Genomic DNA, 15,703 nt, shown 5'->3' with positions numbered 1-15,703 from the left:
GATTTGATGTAACAACGGTCATAGAAAATACCAGTAGTGTGGTTTGGCTTGGCTTTTACACTCATGTACATAACACACAATTCATCCCTGGGATTCGGGAATCAGGTATAGACCCCCCGGGATAGCCCCTGCACCTAGAACGGGGGGCTTTCATAGCCAGACGAGGTTCCTCAAGGAGCGATGGGCTCCAGGATGTGCCCCATCGGTGTCCCCCTAAAAGTACCTGCTCGAACTCGGGTGCTGTCCCTGAGTAGGGGTGTAGCCAGCCCGTCCCCTCCCTTGGCCTGGTGAGTAGTTCGACTGACAGCCACAGGAGGCGTGGGAAAGGGGAAATGAAGAGAGAGTAATAGTAGCACCAAAACTTATGTAAAAACGGTTCTGAAGAATGATAATGACTGTTATGAAGAGTGATGATAACGATGAATTAAATTCACTTTGTTCAAACGACATTCAAAGTCGCAAACATTTCAAACCTGATCGGCAGTACCAGCCCTGCAATGTTGCAATGCTTTTGCCATGTACCTGCCAAGTCCCCATACTAGCAGTTACAAGCAGCATGAAAGAATTTGTGCACTACAAACCGAGTAGGAAATGGAGCTAACCACGCAAGGTCACAAACACTTGACACCTCCAAAAATCAGCCGTACTCATTATGTTTTTATCAAATGAAAGGGAAGTTTGGAGTCTCATCTCTCCAAAGTCAGACTCCTGACTGGTTAAGAATGCATCCTCTGCGTGTGAATGCCACACGGCCCGGTTTCCTGCTTTAAAGTGGAACTTTGGTTCCCATGCATGTCTGTTGGATAGATGAAATGCGCATTCCACGGCCAGGGTCTATGAGCAACTCAACCTTCAAACTTTTGATTCAGTTTGCAATACTCTATCATCTCTAACACAAGTTTATTCTTTCCTTCCTTCTTTCTTTTTTTTTTTTTGTGGCCTCCTCACTGTCACATACTAATGTATGTGTTTTCACACCCAATGTCTGTTAAGATTGATGAATGCATGCAATGCACAAGTTTTCTCCTTGCAATGCATTAATAGCACATAGTCAAGTACATGTTTAGTGGCTAACCTAAGAACAACAGTAATAGATGGTCGGCAAAATCGTTTTAGTATTGACTGTAAATTTGGATTTCTTTGGGGGCTGGGGGGAGGGTGGGTAAAGGTTGCAGGTGTGATGGCAAATGGTTACTATTCTATGGTGAGTCAGTTGTTGGTTTAACCATCAATAGTAATCATCAGTGCTGTACATTATTTTTTTAACTCACTAACAATGGAAGGTTTAACAGCAAAGGTTGACAGGTGGAAAATAGACACTGGAACTATAGGGGTCATCCACAGTGTGAAAGAAACCATTTCTACTGAAATAGAACCACATACTTAAGAGACATCGCAGAACCTGTTCTTGCAGGTAAATTTAAATGACTTCCTTTTGTTTGATCTTTCATTATAAACAAGACAAATTTGTCTTTGCAGAATGACACAATGGACATCAGGGACTAAAATACAAATATTTGTCTTATCGACTGCAGACTTGTCACATCTGTCATACAGAGTAAAGGTGACTAACATTTGACAGGCTGCTCCGGCGAATTCTACTTGCGGTTTACGCCAGACTGAATGTCCTTCGACTATAAAAAGCCCAGAGCTAGCCTTGGCAGCATGGGTGTTTTCCTGAGACCAGGGCTCACTCTGAGCATTACTCAATCAACGCTACAATTTTGTAACCCCTACGGCTGACCATTTTAATCGATATCAGAGATAGGACGAACACAACGGCTGATTAGACACAGGAAGACAGTTAGACAGATAATGATGCAGCAAAAAGGGAGGGCCGTGGTTGGGGAACAGATAAATAGCCAGAAATGCAGATAGACGAATGGACAGATAATGAGAGAGATGAGGGAGAGAGATAGAGATAGAGAAATACAGAAATATACACAGAGAGAGACAGAGGAATGGGTTTTTCTAACAATAGACAGGAAGAGAAACAAGGAAGACAGGAAAAAGTAAAAACTCAACAAAACAAAAGGCAATTCCGAAACAAAGAAGCACATAGCAACAGACAGTTGGAATGTAACCTTTGCCACACCAAATATCCCAACTACAAAGTGAACTACACAGATGAGTTAATGAATCTTTAAAAAGATGTAAGAATGTACTACCAACCAGTGGCAAAAATATTACCCTCCCCCCCCCCCCTGAAAAAAAAAATATATATATATATACCTACTCTCCCAATCTGACCATGTGTTGACAAATAGAGCACACAGGACACAGACAAGAGGCCTTTAATATCACAGCTAGAAATGAATATGCAAACCACTTTGAAATATTCTAAACAAATTTTCTCAAGAGTTCATATAATGAATGTTCAATGATGTTCCCCTCACAAAATATCAACAACCGTTGTGGAAGAGGTGCATAATTATGTGATTAAACCATTCTCTTGAATTACAGCATCCATACTTTAATGTCTAGTAATCTCAACAATTTCTGTGCTGATTTACTGCCTTGAGTGTGCATAACCTGTCACCACAAAATCTCTGATAAAGTAACCTAGCATTGACTTTCCCAGTTTTGAATGTATATGAACTGTGCAGATCCAAAGCTTTCCAACCTACAATTGGTTCCACGTTACTTCCAGAGGCCTACCACAGAAACATCGAGACAGCCAGGTGCCAGACAAAAACATATCTCAGAAGGGGTCTGCAGTGAAGTCTAGATGTGGTCAGCTGTGTGTGGGGATGAGGCTTGCAAACACAATAGGTCAATTTAAGACACTATTGCAGCATGCTCACAAAAGGATGTAATGTTTCTAATTTTAAACCATCCTTAGAATCCAAAATTTGGAGAATAGGTAGTTAAGATATTCACATTTCAATCTTTGACCCTCTGTTTTTTTGTACTTCGTTTTAGTTTGTTTTATTTTGTTTTGTTTTGTTTTACTTTGCACACTTCTCCACCAAAATATTGGCAACATTTTCATGGTAGTGTGATGATGATGAGCCTCAAACAGTCAAGTAAACTCACCCCGTGCTGCTGGGCTGGTTTCTTCTGATATAAGGGGGATTCCGGCTTCCTTCTGCCATAGGAGGATGCCATGCTTGGCTGTTTGTGAAAGCGAAACACAACCATGACGTAGACTACATCAATGACCATACAAACAACTTTACGACATATATCATGCTTTTTCTTCTTCTTTTTAAAATGGTGTAAGCCATCAAAGCAGTGGTTTCAGAACTAAGGGGAAATTTGGAAAACAGAAAGGGTGAAGTCTAATGGTATTTCTGATGACATGACAGCTTTTCAATAACTGATTCTGATCAACAGGATTTTAGGAAACAGAAAATCAAACAAGGAACAGATGGCAGCTGGGTGAAATGGCTTCTTTTGATGCAGGTTTGCAGAGTATTGAAGAAAACCTTGTGTCCAGTGCATGCATTAAGGACCAATTTCCTGCACTTGTCAGCCGCTTTTAATGAAAAGTGGCAGCACAGGCACTGCCATAATAATCGGTGGGTATTAGTACTTTAGATGACAAAAGGCAATTTGTCAATAAGGTGCAATGAACAAACTAGAAATGTCGCCATAGCGACTGTTATGCCTCCGCCATAATGCATGATTCTCCTAATAGGTCTAGATAGTACATGTGGACAATGTGTGATTACATTTTCACAAAACTGGCAAAATATTGAAATGACAAGTTTGTCACAAATGTGTTGAATGTTCACCTTCCTTGACCTTGGTTTAATTGGATGAATAGGAGAGCATGTATTTGGGGATTTAAGGACTTTGACCCATTCATACATTTATGCATTGAGTAATTTTCATGGTACCGGTATGGAGAAAAAGTGCAATTTCTGTACTGAATAGTAAATTGTTACCATGTTCATCTGGCCTTTGACCCTAAAATTCATAAGATAATCACTTTCAGGTAGAACATGCATAGATATGCAGTAAGTTTCACGATAAATTGAGCCACTTCCGAGATATGGAGGAAAAAGTTAGTTCAGCACTTTCACTTGATCTTTGACCTTTTGACCTTTTGACCTTTGAGGCAATAAAAAAGAAAAAGAAAAAAAAACTCTCCAGAGAATTTCTATTAGGTTACACATGCATACACCAAGTGTAAAAAAAAAAATACTAATCCTGCTGGCATTGCATGAACATGAGGGAAATAGTAAAATTTTGAAGTGTTGCACTTGACCTTGACCCCTGACCTTTGACCCCATGAACCCTACATTCTCTAGATAATCACTGCCAGTCAGTACATGTATATATACTATGTTCCATGAAGATACCTTGAACAATTTTCCAATTTACAGATAAAAAAAGAAGTTTTAATACTTTTACTCGACCTTTTGACCTTTGACCTTTGACCTCATGACCCAAACTTTCACCAGAGAATCTAAATTGGGTAATACATGCATACACTAAGTTTCAAGAAAATATCTTCAGGCATTGCATAGATATGGTGGAAATAGTGAAATTTTATGTATTTGACCTTGACCTTTTGACCTTTGACCTTGAGCACGTGCACCCAAAAGTTGATAGGCACAACTTCACCCCCTAATACACATACATGTACATGCCAAGTTTCATTAGGATACCTCAACAGCTTTTGATAGTTACCTTGTCCACAAAATTCATTACGGACGGACGGAAAGACGGACGGACGGACGGAAGGACGGACGGACGGACGGACGGACGGACAACCCGAAAACATAATGCCTCCGGCACCACTTCGTGGCGGAGGCATAAAAAAAACCAACAAAACATCAACCTCTGTGCAAGAATAATTAATCTGAATAGAATATGCAGTACCCGCTGCTGCCATACAGGATAGAATCATCACTGGCTACAGAGCAGATGCCCAGTAGTCTAGTGGATATGATGCGTGCCCAGCAATCAAGAGGTTGTGAGTTTGAATCCCATCCAAGTATGTGTGCCAATGATTTTTACCATGGCCATTACTAAATGAAAAAAATAATGTAATTATTGGTGTGTACTCATGTTCATGAAGGGCAATTTGTCAATCGGTTGCAATAAAAACAATTCCATGCAAGGATCATTGATTTTCATATCATCATTCTGCTAGTTTGATTTTACTCCACTTCTCAATATTTGAATTGGAGCATGGAGTGGCATTACGTTCAGTATGTTGTCCATCCTACCTTGGCCTGGGCTTGTTGCTGAAGGTGAGGCTGCACCTGACTTTGGGTGAGCAGCGGCTGGTGGGCCGTCTGGTGGTGAAGGGCCTGGGAGTGGGCGGAGTTCAGCTGCCGCAGGTGCTGTATTGGGGGGCACAGTATGGTCTCACGGATCAGTCTTAATATCATCATAGCACTTCATTGAGAACTCACGACATCAAATCAAACTGTCCATCTTATGCATATGTACCATTGGCACATAACATACCCCAAAACAAGACAATGGTATGATATACAATTAACGTAATTATGACAATATAATGGTATTATAGTTGAAGTGAGACTAAAATACACTGAATGATCAATTTTCTTAAACATACATTTTTTCAGTAGGAAATTCTTCTTCATGCAAAAAGCAGACTTTCATGAATAGTCTTAAAGTATGACAGAACAGTGAAATTTTCATCTGAATAGAAAAAAGAATCAATTTATCTATGGATGAAAAAATTATCATGATATAAAATTGCACTGAAACTTTTGTATGTTATCGTAAATACTCAGTTGTGTGGGGAAACCATGCCTTGGGAAGGCTGGCGCGACTTGGATATCATTTGGAAATCCCTGTAAAGAATTGTTTTACATAGCTTTGTTAAAGGACAAGTTCACCTTCATAAACATAAGGATTGAGAGAATGCAGCAATATTAGTAGAACACATCAGTGAAAGTTTGAGGAAAATTGGACAATCGATGCAAAAGTTATGAATTTTTAAAATTTTTGTGTTGGAACCGCTGGATGAGGAGACTACTACAGCTTGTGAGTCATATGTGTACAACAGTATAAAGAAAATGTAAAGAAAATGCAACATATTTTCACTTTTTTCACTAATAAAAGAGCACTTGACTTGTCTCTTTCTAAAGGCAGGGGGAATAATATTACCCCTAACATATGTCGGTAACGATTCAAGGGAATATGTACTTTTTTCAAAAGATGGAATTTTGTGAAATTCTCTTTATATTTTCCTTATATTGTTGTACGCATGTGACATCTAAGTTATTCATACACTGCAGTAGTCTTCTCATCCAGCGGTTACTGCACAAAAACTTCAAAAATTCATAACTTTTGAACGGATTGTCCGATTTTCCTCAAACTTTCAATGACGTGTTCTCCTAATATTGCTACATTCTCTCAATCCTTATGTTTATGAGGGTGAACTTGTCCTTTAAGGATCTCTATGTAAGTAGACACACAGATGAAGAATCTCGACTCGAGTACAACATTACTGATGAGTGTACGCTTCGATGCACACATTCGCCAACAGGCAATTCTATTCGAGCAGGCATGTGCTGTTTGTAGCTTTCAAATGTACGTCGGTGGGCAGCGAGTGAAGATCTCTTCGATCAGGCCACCATTCTTTCCCCACACTAACGAGTCTTTAACTCCTTGTGTGCCATGTTTGCATGCCGGACTTTGCTGGCCAACTTTGCAAGTAATGTACAACCGCCCACAAACTGGTTGATAAATCGAAATACATGTACATGTATGCCACAGTACATTGAACCTGACATGGGCAAACCACTCCATCACAATACAGCTTGCAGTGGGTGGAACAGTGGTGTTCCATTTTTAGGGTAAATTATGATTTTTTTTTTGACTGTGTTATAAAAAAGTCATGTCTCCTAAACCTGTGCATGAAAGTATGTGTCATCATGACTAGGATTTTTTTGTTCTTTTTTTTAAATTAGCCTCGGCTCAGTCATACTAATTACTATTTGCATAACAGAAATAGTTGCAATTTTCTCCACAACTTTGTTGGACTGCATTTCAAGCATAAATGCTTCATATAAAGTGGCATGGCTTTGGAAAGCTGTCTCAGAATAATGTGGCACACAAAAAGGTGAAGATTGTTTTGATTTTACATAGCAGTGACTGCATGTCAATGCATAGAGCAGCTTAACAACAATGGCAGAAACTGAATTTCACACATCATACCCATAAAAAGACAACAAAAATGACAGTGATGTCATTTCCTATGTAGACAATCAAAAAATAGCTTTGAAAGTTTGTCTGCTAAAGTGCGGGCTGTCTGTGAAGACCTGATACATGCAAGATGTTCTGCATTCATTGTATTTTGCTTCCCCCCCCCCCCCCACGTTTCCAAAGAAGGACAGCTCTGCAGCAACTGATGAAAGTTGCAGAGATAATCAATTTAGTTTCATTCACTTCAATCAATGATGGCACCTTTTCTTTTTTCTTTTCTTTTTTCTCATACGACAAAATCCAGGCATCTCCTAATGAAGACACCAAGTTACACAACGACCAAACACAATTAACAAATCAAGCTTCCAATGAAAAAAAAAAAAAACAAAAACAAAAAAAAAAAACAAGACAGAAAAGTTACTTCCTCTTCAGTCTGACCACACTTTTGTTGGTGGTATCTTTATTGGTTTCCTGCTTTCCTGTTTACGGCTGATCCCACGTACCAAGTCACAATGCAGTCAATAAATTGACAAAATTCTGCCAAAAAATTTCCCACAACCCTCCCCCACACAGCCACTTGAATCTGGTACTGATTTTTGAGGGGTTTTTTTGTGTGTGTGTTTGTGTGTGTGTATTTTTTGTTTAATTAATATCTTTCCTCGTCGGCCCCTCAGTTTTAGCAATGCCTTCCTGTGGTTCATACACAAAGCGTATATGGCAAAATTACATCATAATGCTCTCTCATACATTCTTGTTTTATACTGATATCTTTGCTCGAAATCCTGTGCAGCTACATATAAAGCAATAACTTCTTCTTGACAGGACATATAAAGGAAAGGGAAAAGAAAATATTTGATGATGTACATACATACACATGACAAACAGAATACAATGACTTTCAAAGCTAAGATTAGTGAATTACTATTTGTGTATGTGTGTGTTTGGCTGGTATGGAAAACTAATTACACATAGTGGGGGGAAAAAAAAAATCAGGAGAAAACTCTAGGCACGCTTCAGAAAAAGTAAATGTGATTGAGGTAAACCAGGAATATAGGACAATGGGGGAAAACGGAAGCAAAGAGTGTTTTAATTGTTTACAACACAGAAACTGCCGATATTCAAGTGCATCTAAACATCAAAATCCCTGGCTTCCTATCCCTCCAGTAGTAATGACTTTGACCTACCTGCTGGCCCTGGAGTTTAGCCTGGTAGTAGCCTTGCTCATCACCTTCGCTACCCGGCTTCCTGGACTGTTCCACTGCATGGTGGGGGGTTGAGTGCAGGCTGGAAGTTGCAGCTCCCTGTATATATCCTACAAAACAGAAAAGACATAACACTTTATAAAGGTACTGCTACTGTCATAAAATAGAAACTATAAGCACCTGGGCATATCATAAGATGACTTGGCTTGAATATACAGGCTTGTGCAAAGTACATAGGCTTCTGAACCCAGTGCATACAGAACTACAAATTGTGACACTTTTATTACAGGATAAGATCTGACATTTTACTTTTAGACACTGACCCTTGCCGGGCAAATGCACAAAAACGCAATATTTACCCTTTAGCAAATGGCCAGGGCAGCTTAGCTCAGTATAGATCCTACAAATGGCAAAGAAATCCATGGCCCTAAGCACCCCCCCCCCCCCAAAAAAAAAATCACAACAACAACAAGAGATCAAAACAGAAAAAGTGAAAGCATGCCATCTAAGTGAAGAGCACAGGTGGAATAGTAGTCAACTTGTGTTTTTGAAGGGAATATCTTGCATTTACACTCATACATCAGGTGGCTAAATATTTGTAAATTTCAAAAAACTTTTGGTTTGACAAAGTGCTGGTGTGCCATCTGCCATGGTTTGTGTAAACACTGCCAATGAGCTGCCTTTGAAAGAATCTTTCTATCTTCCTTTTTTAGAATAGCAGGAAACATGAGCATAATTTATTACCTACCCTGAAAGTTAACCCCCCCCCCCCCACAAAAAGAAAAAGAAAAGTGCATTCACTTTTATAACCATATCCTACATCGAATAACCACACTGCTAGGTTTATTTGCTTGATGTTGATATAAGTGGTAAGCAGATAGACAGCCACATTTTGGACAGGCTGTGACTTTAATTATATTAGTTTCATCTGTGTTCCTACATAGAAAGTTTCTACACAGAGGATATGGCACATGATCTCAGTGTATTATTGAGAAACATTCTATCATTTTTCATATTTGACATTTTGTGGTTCGGTTCAAACTTTTACATTGGATAGTCCCGATTCTTAATTCGTTTTTGTTTTTTCCAACAGTGTTTAGATTTGCAAAATCTGCACAATTAATCGGGACTATCAAATGTATAAGTGTATACGAAATAGTTCAGTTGATAAGATCTGATGACACTCCGAGTTTACATGTGGATTGAGTGAATGCAGCAATATTAGCAGAACACGTCAGTGAAAGTTTGATGAAAATTGGAAAATCCATTCAAAAGTTTCGCATGTTTACAATTTTGTTGCAGCCATCGCTGGATGAGAAGACTATTACAGTTCATGATGTCACATTATATGTAAAATGATACAGTGTATAAGGAAAATATGAAAATAGAATTCCATAAAATTTCATTTTGTCATGAAAATTACACATTCCTTTGACCTGTTATCAACACTATTCCCCTCCTTGCTGAAAGAAGTATGAAGTCACGTTGCTCTTTCATTATGCTAGAAAAGTGAAAATATTTTCTATATATTTTCTTTATGACGTTGTCCATACTGGTGTGCATGACAACACAAAATGTTGTAAGGGTAGACTTCACATCCAGCAATGCCAGCCAAAACTTTAAAAACTCATAACTGTTGAAAGGATCATCCCATTTTTATCAAACTTTCACTGATGTGTTCTACTAATATTGCTGCAGTCACTCAATCCATAAATTTTTTGGGGAAATATCTCATAAAATTTGCATAATGAAAAATAGGCCTGTATGGTTAGGGTTAATGTCAGGTCTATTTGGGAAAACTCCCCTTGAAGTGAAATCCTAATAGAGTATTGCCATATGACATACAGTTGTAGCATGATAGCGCAGTACACAAACAAAGTATGTGCGTACCAACCTCAAACCACACTGATCGACTCTCACCCATTATCAATGGAAGGCCACTAAGTTCATGTCCATACAATACAATAGAATGCACTCTGGGAGTATTGCATTGGTATTTTGACCAAGGGTCAAAGCTGCCGGGATATAGGTTGTATAAAGGCAAGTATGCAGGCACGTAAAACTGACCAACACAAACTGACAGTTCATTACACTTTGCACAAGAGATGCATTATCATACTTTGCACATAGTACACCTGTAGCTTCACAACCACATTCAGATAAAAACTACTTTTGATTACCCATTTGACCAGTGCAAGAGTGCTAAATAAAGTTAATAGGTCGTATCAAGGTCAAATATAAACTCACTTGAGTCGGAGACCAGATGTACCATGCATTGAATCTATGAGGACATAGCACATCTCAAAAGCAACGTGATGGGCTAGTAGCAGGAAGTACAATATGTATGTTCTGACTGTGCCAACATTTCATTATGGTTGTCTAGCAGACATGAAAACACTGAAATACATCATGCTCACTCCTATGTCTCTACATTCTGTCCTGTCCCTGACAGTACTGTTGTTGTTCTTTAACAGACTCTCAGTAAACTCTTGTTTTGACTTTCCAAACTTTCCGAACTTCACCATTTCTCCAGCAGAATCACATGAAAATTGGCCTAAATGTTTTTTTAATTTTTTTTGGTCGTTGTTTATCTTTATCACTGTCATCATCATCATGATTATTTGTTATTACTACAATACTTCTACTTCTATTAAATATCCCAATAATTACAATCAATGTCACTGATATCCTTATCATCATCATCATCATCACCATCACCATCACCATCACCATCACCATCACCATCATCCTCATCATCACCATCACCATCATCACCATCATCATCATCATCACCATCATCTCCATCATCATCACCATCACCATCACCATCACCATCACCATCACCATCACCATCACCATCATCATCACCATCACCATCACCATCATCATCACCATCATCATCACCATCATCATCATCATCATCATCATCACCATCATCATTATCATCAGTATTCAGCAACCAATTGAGATGGAGTGGACAAGACTCAGCAAATAATGAACAGAACAGTACAATACTTTTTAACCGTTGATGTGCTTGGTCTGCTGATTGGTACAGATGCCTGAGAACTGCATTGCAATTAATAGAGATTACCTAATCTCTCTAATCCCCTTATCCCTATTGTATCACCATGGCCTTCCTGTTGGATTGAGGCACATTGTTACACCTGAGTGGGCTTGCTTCAAGATAACTAGGTCAAGTTTGGTAGGATTATTGAATGCTGATGGAAAAGCTTGACAAGTTAAGCTAAAAGTGCAAGGGCACATAAATGGTATAAATGTTCCCCTAGTGTGCCTTCCTCTTGTTGCAAAGTGGGGGAAAAGCAGTATAAAATGACACCATGTATATTAACCTGTTCAAGGATTCATTATCACATTTAATGATGATAAAACAACAATAGTGATGATAATAATAATAATAATGGTGATGATGGTGATGACGATGATGATACTGATAACTAGAAAAGCACTTGTAGAGAGCAGACCTCTGCCAAGCAGCTCATTTCCACCCATTATACACGCATGCTGAAAATCGCCCAATTTCCCAGTATAGAAGCCTTTTTCAATGTCATCAGCTTTCAGCTACGCAGTGCTTTGCCCCAGCAGAGCACGCACTTTAAAGCGTATATATGCAAACCTCAAATATGGGCTGCTTGAACTCCCAAGTTCATTCACCCTATCTACCAAAAGAAAAAAAATCCTTCAAAAATCCATAGAAGTTCCCAGATCACTACTGTAAGACGGAAAGATGCTACCCTGAACATTGGTTCATTTAGAAATCCAGTCCACCCCAAACCCTGTTTACAATTCCCACAGTTTCAAAGTTCCTATATTCTTTCATTAGCAATGTCATTGAACTTCCCATGTAAACTCCTGTTTACAATTCCCACAGTTTAATAGTCCTTATATTCTTTCAACAATGTCATCAAACTCCCATGTAAACTTCCCGTGTAAAAGCCCACCATCACAATATACTCCTTCCTCTAGTAATCCGCAATGAACTTAATACTTAATCCTTCCTCTTGTTCTGTAAGTAATTCAGACTCCTGTATTTACAGTTCCCACAGCCAGTCCTTTGTCCAGTTCTACTACATTATTGTAACCAAAGTAATTGTTACATCAAAGACCCATCTCTTATATAGTGACCTCACATGGTTAGATGGGTCATTCTGGATTCTCCCCTCTTGGGGACAAGTCCTCAGGGGCGATACTCCCTGGCCATACCCATGACCATTGTCATGGGTAGCTATATGGCTACCACACGAATTTAGGGAGTCTGTGTGCATATACATCTATTGTTATATTCCACGTTGGATACATTATATATTACCAATAAATGTGCACTTGTCTAAACTGCATATCATGGTTTGAACCTGGTTTTCCTTCGTGTCTGAACGTAAGAGTTGTGATTGTACCACGCTACACAACCCGACAAGGGACACACAAATCACGCTCTTACAATTGGTAGCAGCGGTAAAACTGGAGCCATCGCTTCCCGCTCGGATATTCGGACTTATGAGCTCGCCTATTTTGATTATTTGGATATTAGCAGCTGTCCTGATTTCTACAAGGGACCGTGCTTCACCTTTTTACCTTTTTACCTCGCAAATTTGCTGTTAAGAATGACCAATTCTTCAACAGCTCTTTGCTGGACGCTTTGCCGTTTTGAACTTTGAAATATATTATTTTATGTCCTGTAAATTGCACTACATGTATATACAAAGACATAAAAGTCTTCGTCGTATATGCCTTTGATTACCGGGTAATATTGTTTTACTCGATTGGATGCTTCTGTCACCGATCGTTCCAGCTCTGGATTGCTTGTTGCTGGATTGTTGCTGATACTGGAATTCTTGCCACTTATCATTTTGAGGTGCCTACTGTACGTACGTGCTGTCGACGGATCATCGCTTCGGATTTCAATTTCAACGCTGGAGATTTTCTGTGGTGATCCACTTTCTACATCTCTTCTTCGCGTCAACGAGATCATCACTACACATCTCCATCGCCTAGGAATCTAAATTCAACCCTAGGAATTCTTCTGTGGTGATCTGCTTTCTATATCTTCTTCGCGGTCGATGAGAAGATCGCTACGCGTCATCAGCACCAGCACTGCTTTGGATCTACAATATTGTATTGACATCTAGCTGCTGCTTCTTCGTGTTGGTGTCGACTTCATCGATGACCAGGACTGAACTGCTAAGTTGATCCTCTTTAGTTATATTTTTTTTCTTGTCAATCATACATAACATTTCGAGTACACTGCAAAACACGATATTTTCGCGGCATATTTTTTTGTGTGTGTGAATGGAGCCGACGGCCTTTTCCAGCGTGAAGTTTTCGCGAGTTGCCTTTGACATTCGGTGCATGTGATATGAACAGGAACTTTCGCGTGCCTTTAAATTTCGCGCGTATTCCTCATTTTACAGTATATGCTTACTGCTTGAAGTTTATGTCTAGTTGATTTGACAGGTATATTTTATGTTTTACTTTCCCATCTTTGTATTCTACTGTATGGTAGTTTGATTTTGGGACTTGATGCTATTGTCGCTGCATTCGATTTGGGGTTTGCGTATACCTGTATGTGAGTTGCCGGTAGTGATTGTGCTGTACTTAATAGGGCAATTTCTCTGCTCAATTTTTTTTCTTCTAGCTCTGGTTTCTGCAAACTTTCCTCTTCCTCACACTAGAAAATGTTATATTCACTGTTTGGAATTAGTTAGCCTGCACTATATCTAAATGCTCAGTTTGCGCAGTCTCTGTGCCCTGCACTAGAGGTCCTTTTATTTTGGGGTCTGTGGTCCTTCAATTTTTGCATGTTTTGTGTTTTGATTTATATTTGATAATTGTTTATTTCATAGTGGTGTAGGATATGCTGGCACCTTTGCTTTGTTATTTTCTCATCTTGTTTTCTATTCGGTGCTTCTCAACTGCCTATCATTTTCATTGTGACACCTTGTTTGTGCTACATCACCACCTCACTTTTTTCTTTTTTCTTCATTGCCCCCCCCCCCTTATTTCTTCCTTCACCGATTTCACTTTATGATGTTGATGTCGTCTCCTCTTCTTTTCCTACCGTGGGGAATCATTTATCCTTATATGATTGCCTCCTAATTTTTCTGGTGATGTCACATTTGCCTTGATGCAGTGGTGTCGTCACTTCCTATGAAACTCTTTGCGGGACTCGTGTTGCCTATACATGTGAGGATTCCGTTCCCAACCACGCATTCGTTCTGATTCCCTGCATACTCAGTCTCGCTCACGGGGTCAATACAACTCTGCGTACATCTCTTTTGATCACGTGTCACCACTTTAAGACTCCTTTTCTACCCTGCTTTTGTTATCCTTGCATTAATAACCCTCCTCGCATCCTACCCTTCTCCTTTATCACTGTTTTATGCTTGAGGATCTCTGTAGTTATTTGTAAATTTCTTTGCTTACAGCGCTTATATCTCTTTTGAGTAATGCATTGATCTAATGTTTTGATCATAGGATTTTTCATTATTCATGTAAATGCTCTTCACTGATTTTATCTTTTTTTCTTCATCATTGCATTGCACAATAGTTTACTCCTTTTTGATTCGTCATTGCCTCGCACGTTAGTTTAGTTCTTTTGGAGTTATTTCAATCACTCTTCCCTTTATTGGATGTGCCCGTGTCTTTAATTTGGTGTCGTACATGGACAGCTTGGTCTGAAAATTTACTATACTGTACATGACGACATAATTTGCGTTTGGACTTATTGTATCCCTCATTGAATTTAGAGTTCATGATTTGCCACCTCATAACTTGAGATGTGCTGCATGTATTAACTTTTTTCATTGAATTATACTGCAATCTATTTGATGATCACATTGAAATATTTGGGTCTCATTGTTTGTCTTGTCTGCCACACAACTTTTTTTTGTTTCTTTCACTTATAATTGGCCTCTCATCATGCTCATTGCTATCTATTGGCTTTTAATCTTTCCTAATTGATCACAACATTCTGGTTAGTTTACATCCACTTTTTTATGAATTTGAGGCAATACCACTATACATGACATTATATTTTCGTTACCATGAGTTCCATATATTCATTTTCCAATCTCTATAGAATAATTGCTAGTTTTGTGATATGTTTGTCTTGTAATTGCGTATTTTAATCACAGTTGAGGTTATTTTCTAACTGAAATAATCTTGGTTGTTGGTATCTCTTTCCTGAGAATAACCATGTACTTTGAGATTGTGTTTTTATGGATCCTTAGGCCTTGCTATAACTAGAGTTATTGTCCTAAATCTATTTCCCACTTTGGGTTTCTTTTAAGTCTGCCAAACTGATTATTTTCAGTGTTTTAAGTTATTTTAGACATTCGTGGATATCTCGGGTT

The 15,703-nt window shown here is 38.8% G+C and overlaps 1 protein-coding gene across 1 annotated transcript in view; it reads right to left on the bottom strand.

Moving 5' to 3' along the window:
* LOC139712707 (uncharacterized) overlaps positions 1 to 15,703 on the bottom strand; it is a 37,299-nt gene continuing 21,596 nt past the window's right edge. The window contains exons 8-11 of the mRNA XM_071624510.1: positions 8,319 to 8,446; positions 5,181 to 5,297; positions 3,037 to 3,114; positions 1 to 300 (exon numbers count right to left, since the gene is read on the bottom strand). Of these exons, the coding sequence (XP_071480611.1) occupies positions 214 to 300; positions 3,037 to 3,114; positions 5,181 to 5,297; positions 8,319 to 8,446 (410 nt within the window). The 3' untranslated portion in view covers positions 1 to 213. The remainder of the gene's footprint in view (positions 301 to 3,036; positions 3,115 to 5,180; positions 5,298 to 8,318; positions 8,447 to 15,703) is intronic.

Source organism: Diadema antillarum, unplaced genomic scaffold, assembly GCF_040938485.1.
Source record: "Diadema antillarum isolate AM-2024a unplaced genomic scaffold, OU_Dant_1.0 seq00001845_RagTag, whole genome shotgun sequence".
NCBI lineage: Eukaryota > Metazoa > Echinodermata > Echinoidea > Diadematoida > Diadematidae > Diadema > Diadema antillarum.
Note: the sequence above shows the minus strand (reverse complement) of the source record. Positions and strands in the feature narration are given on the sequence as shown.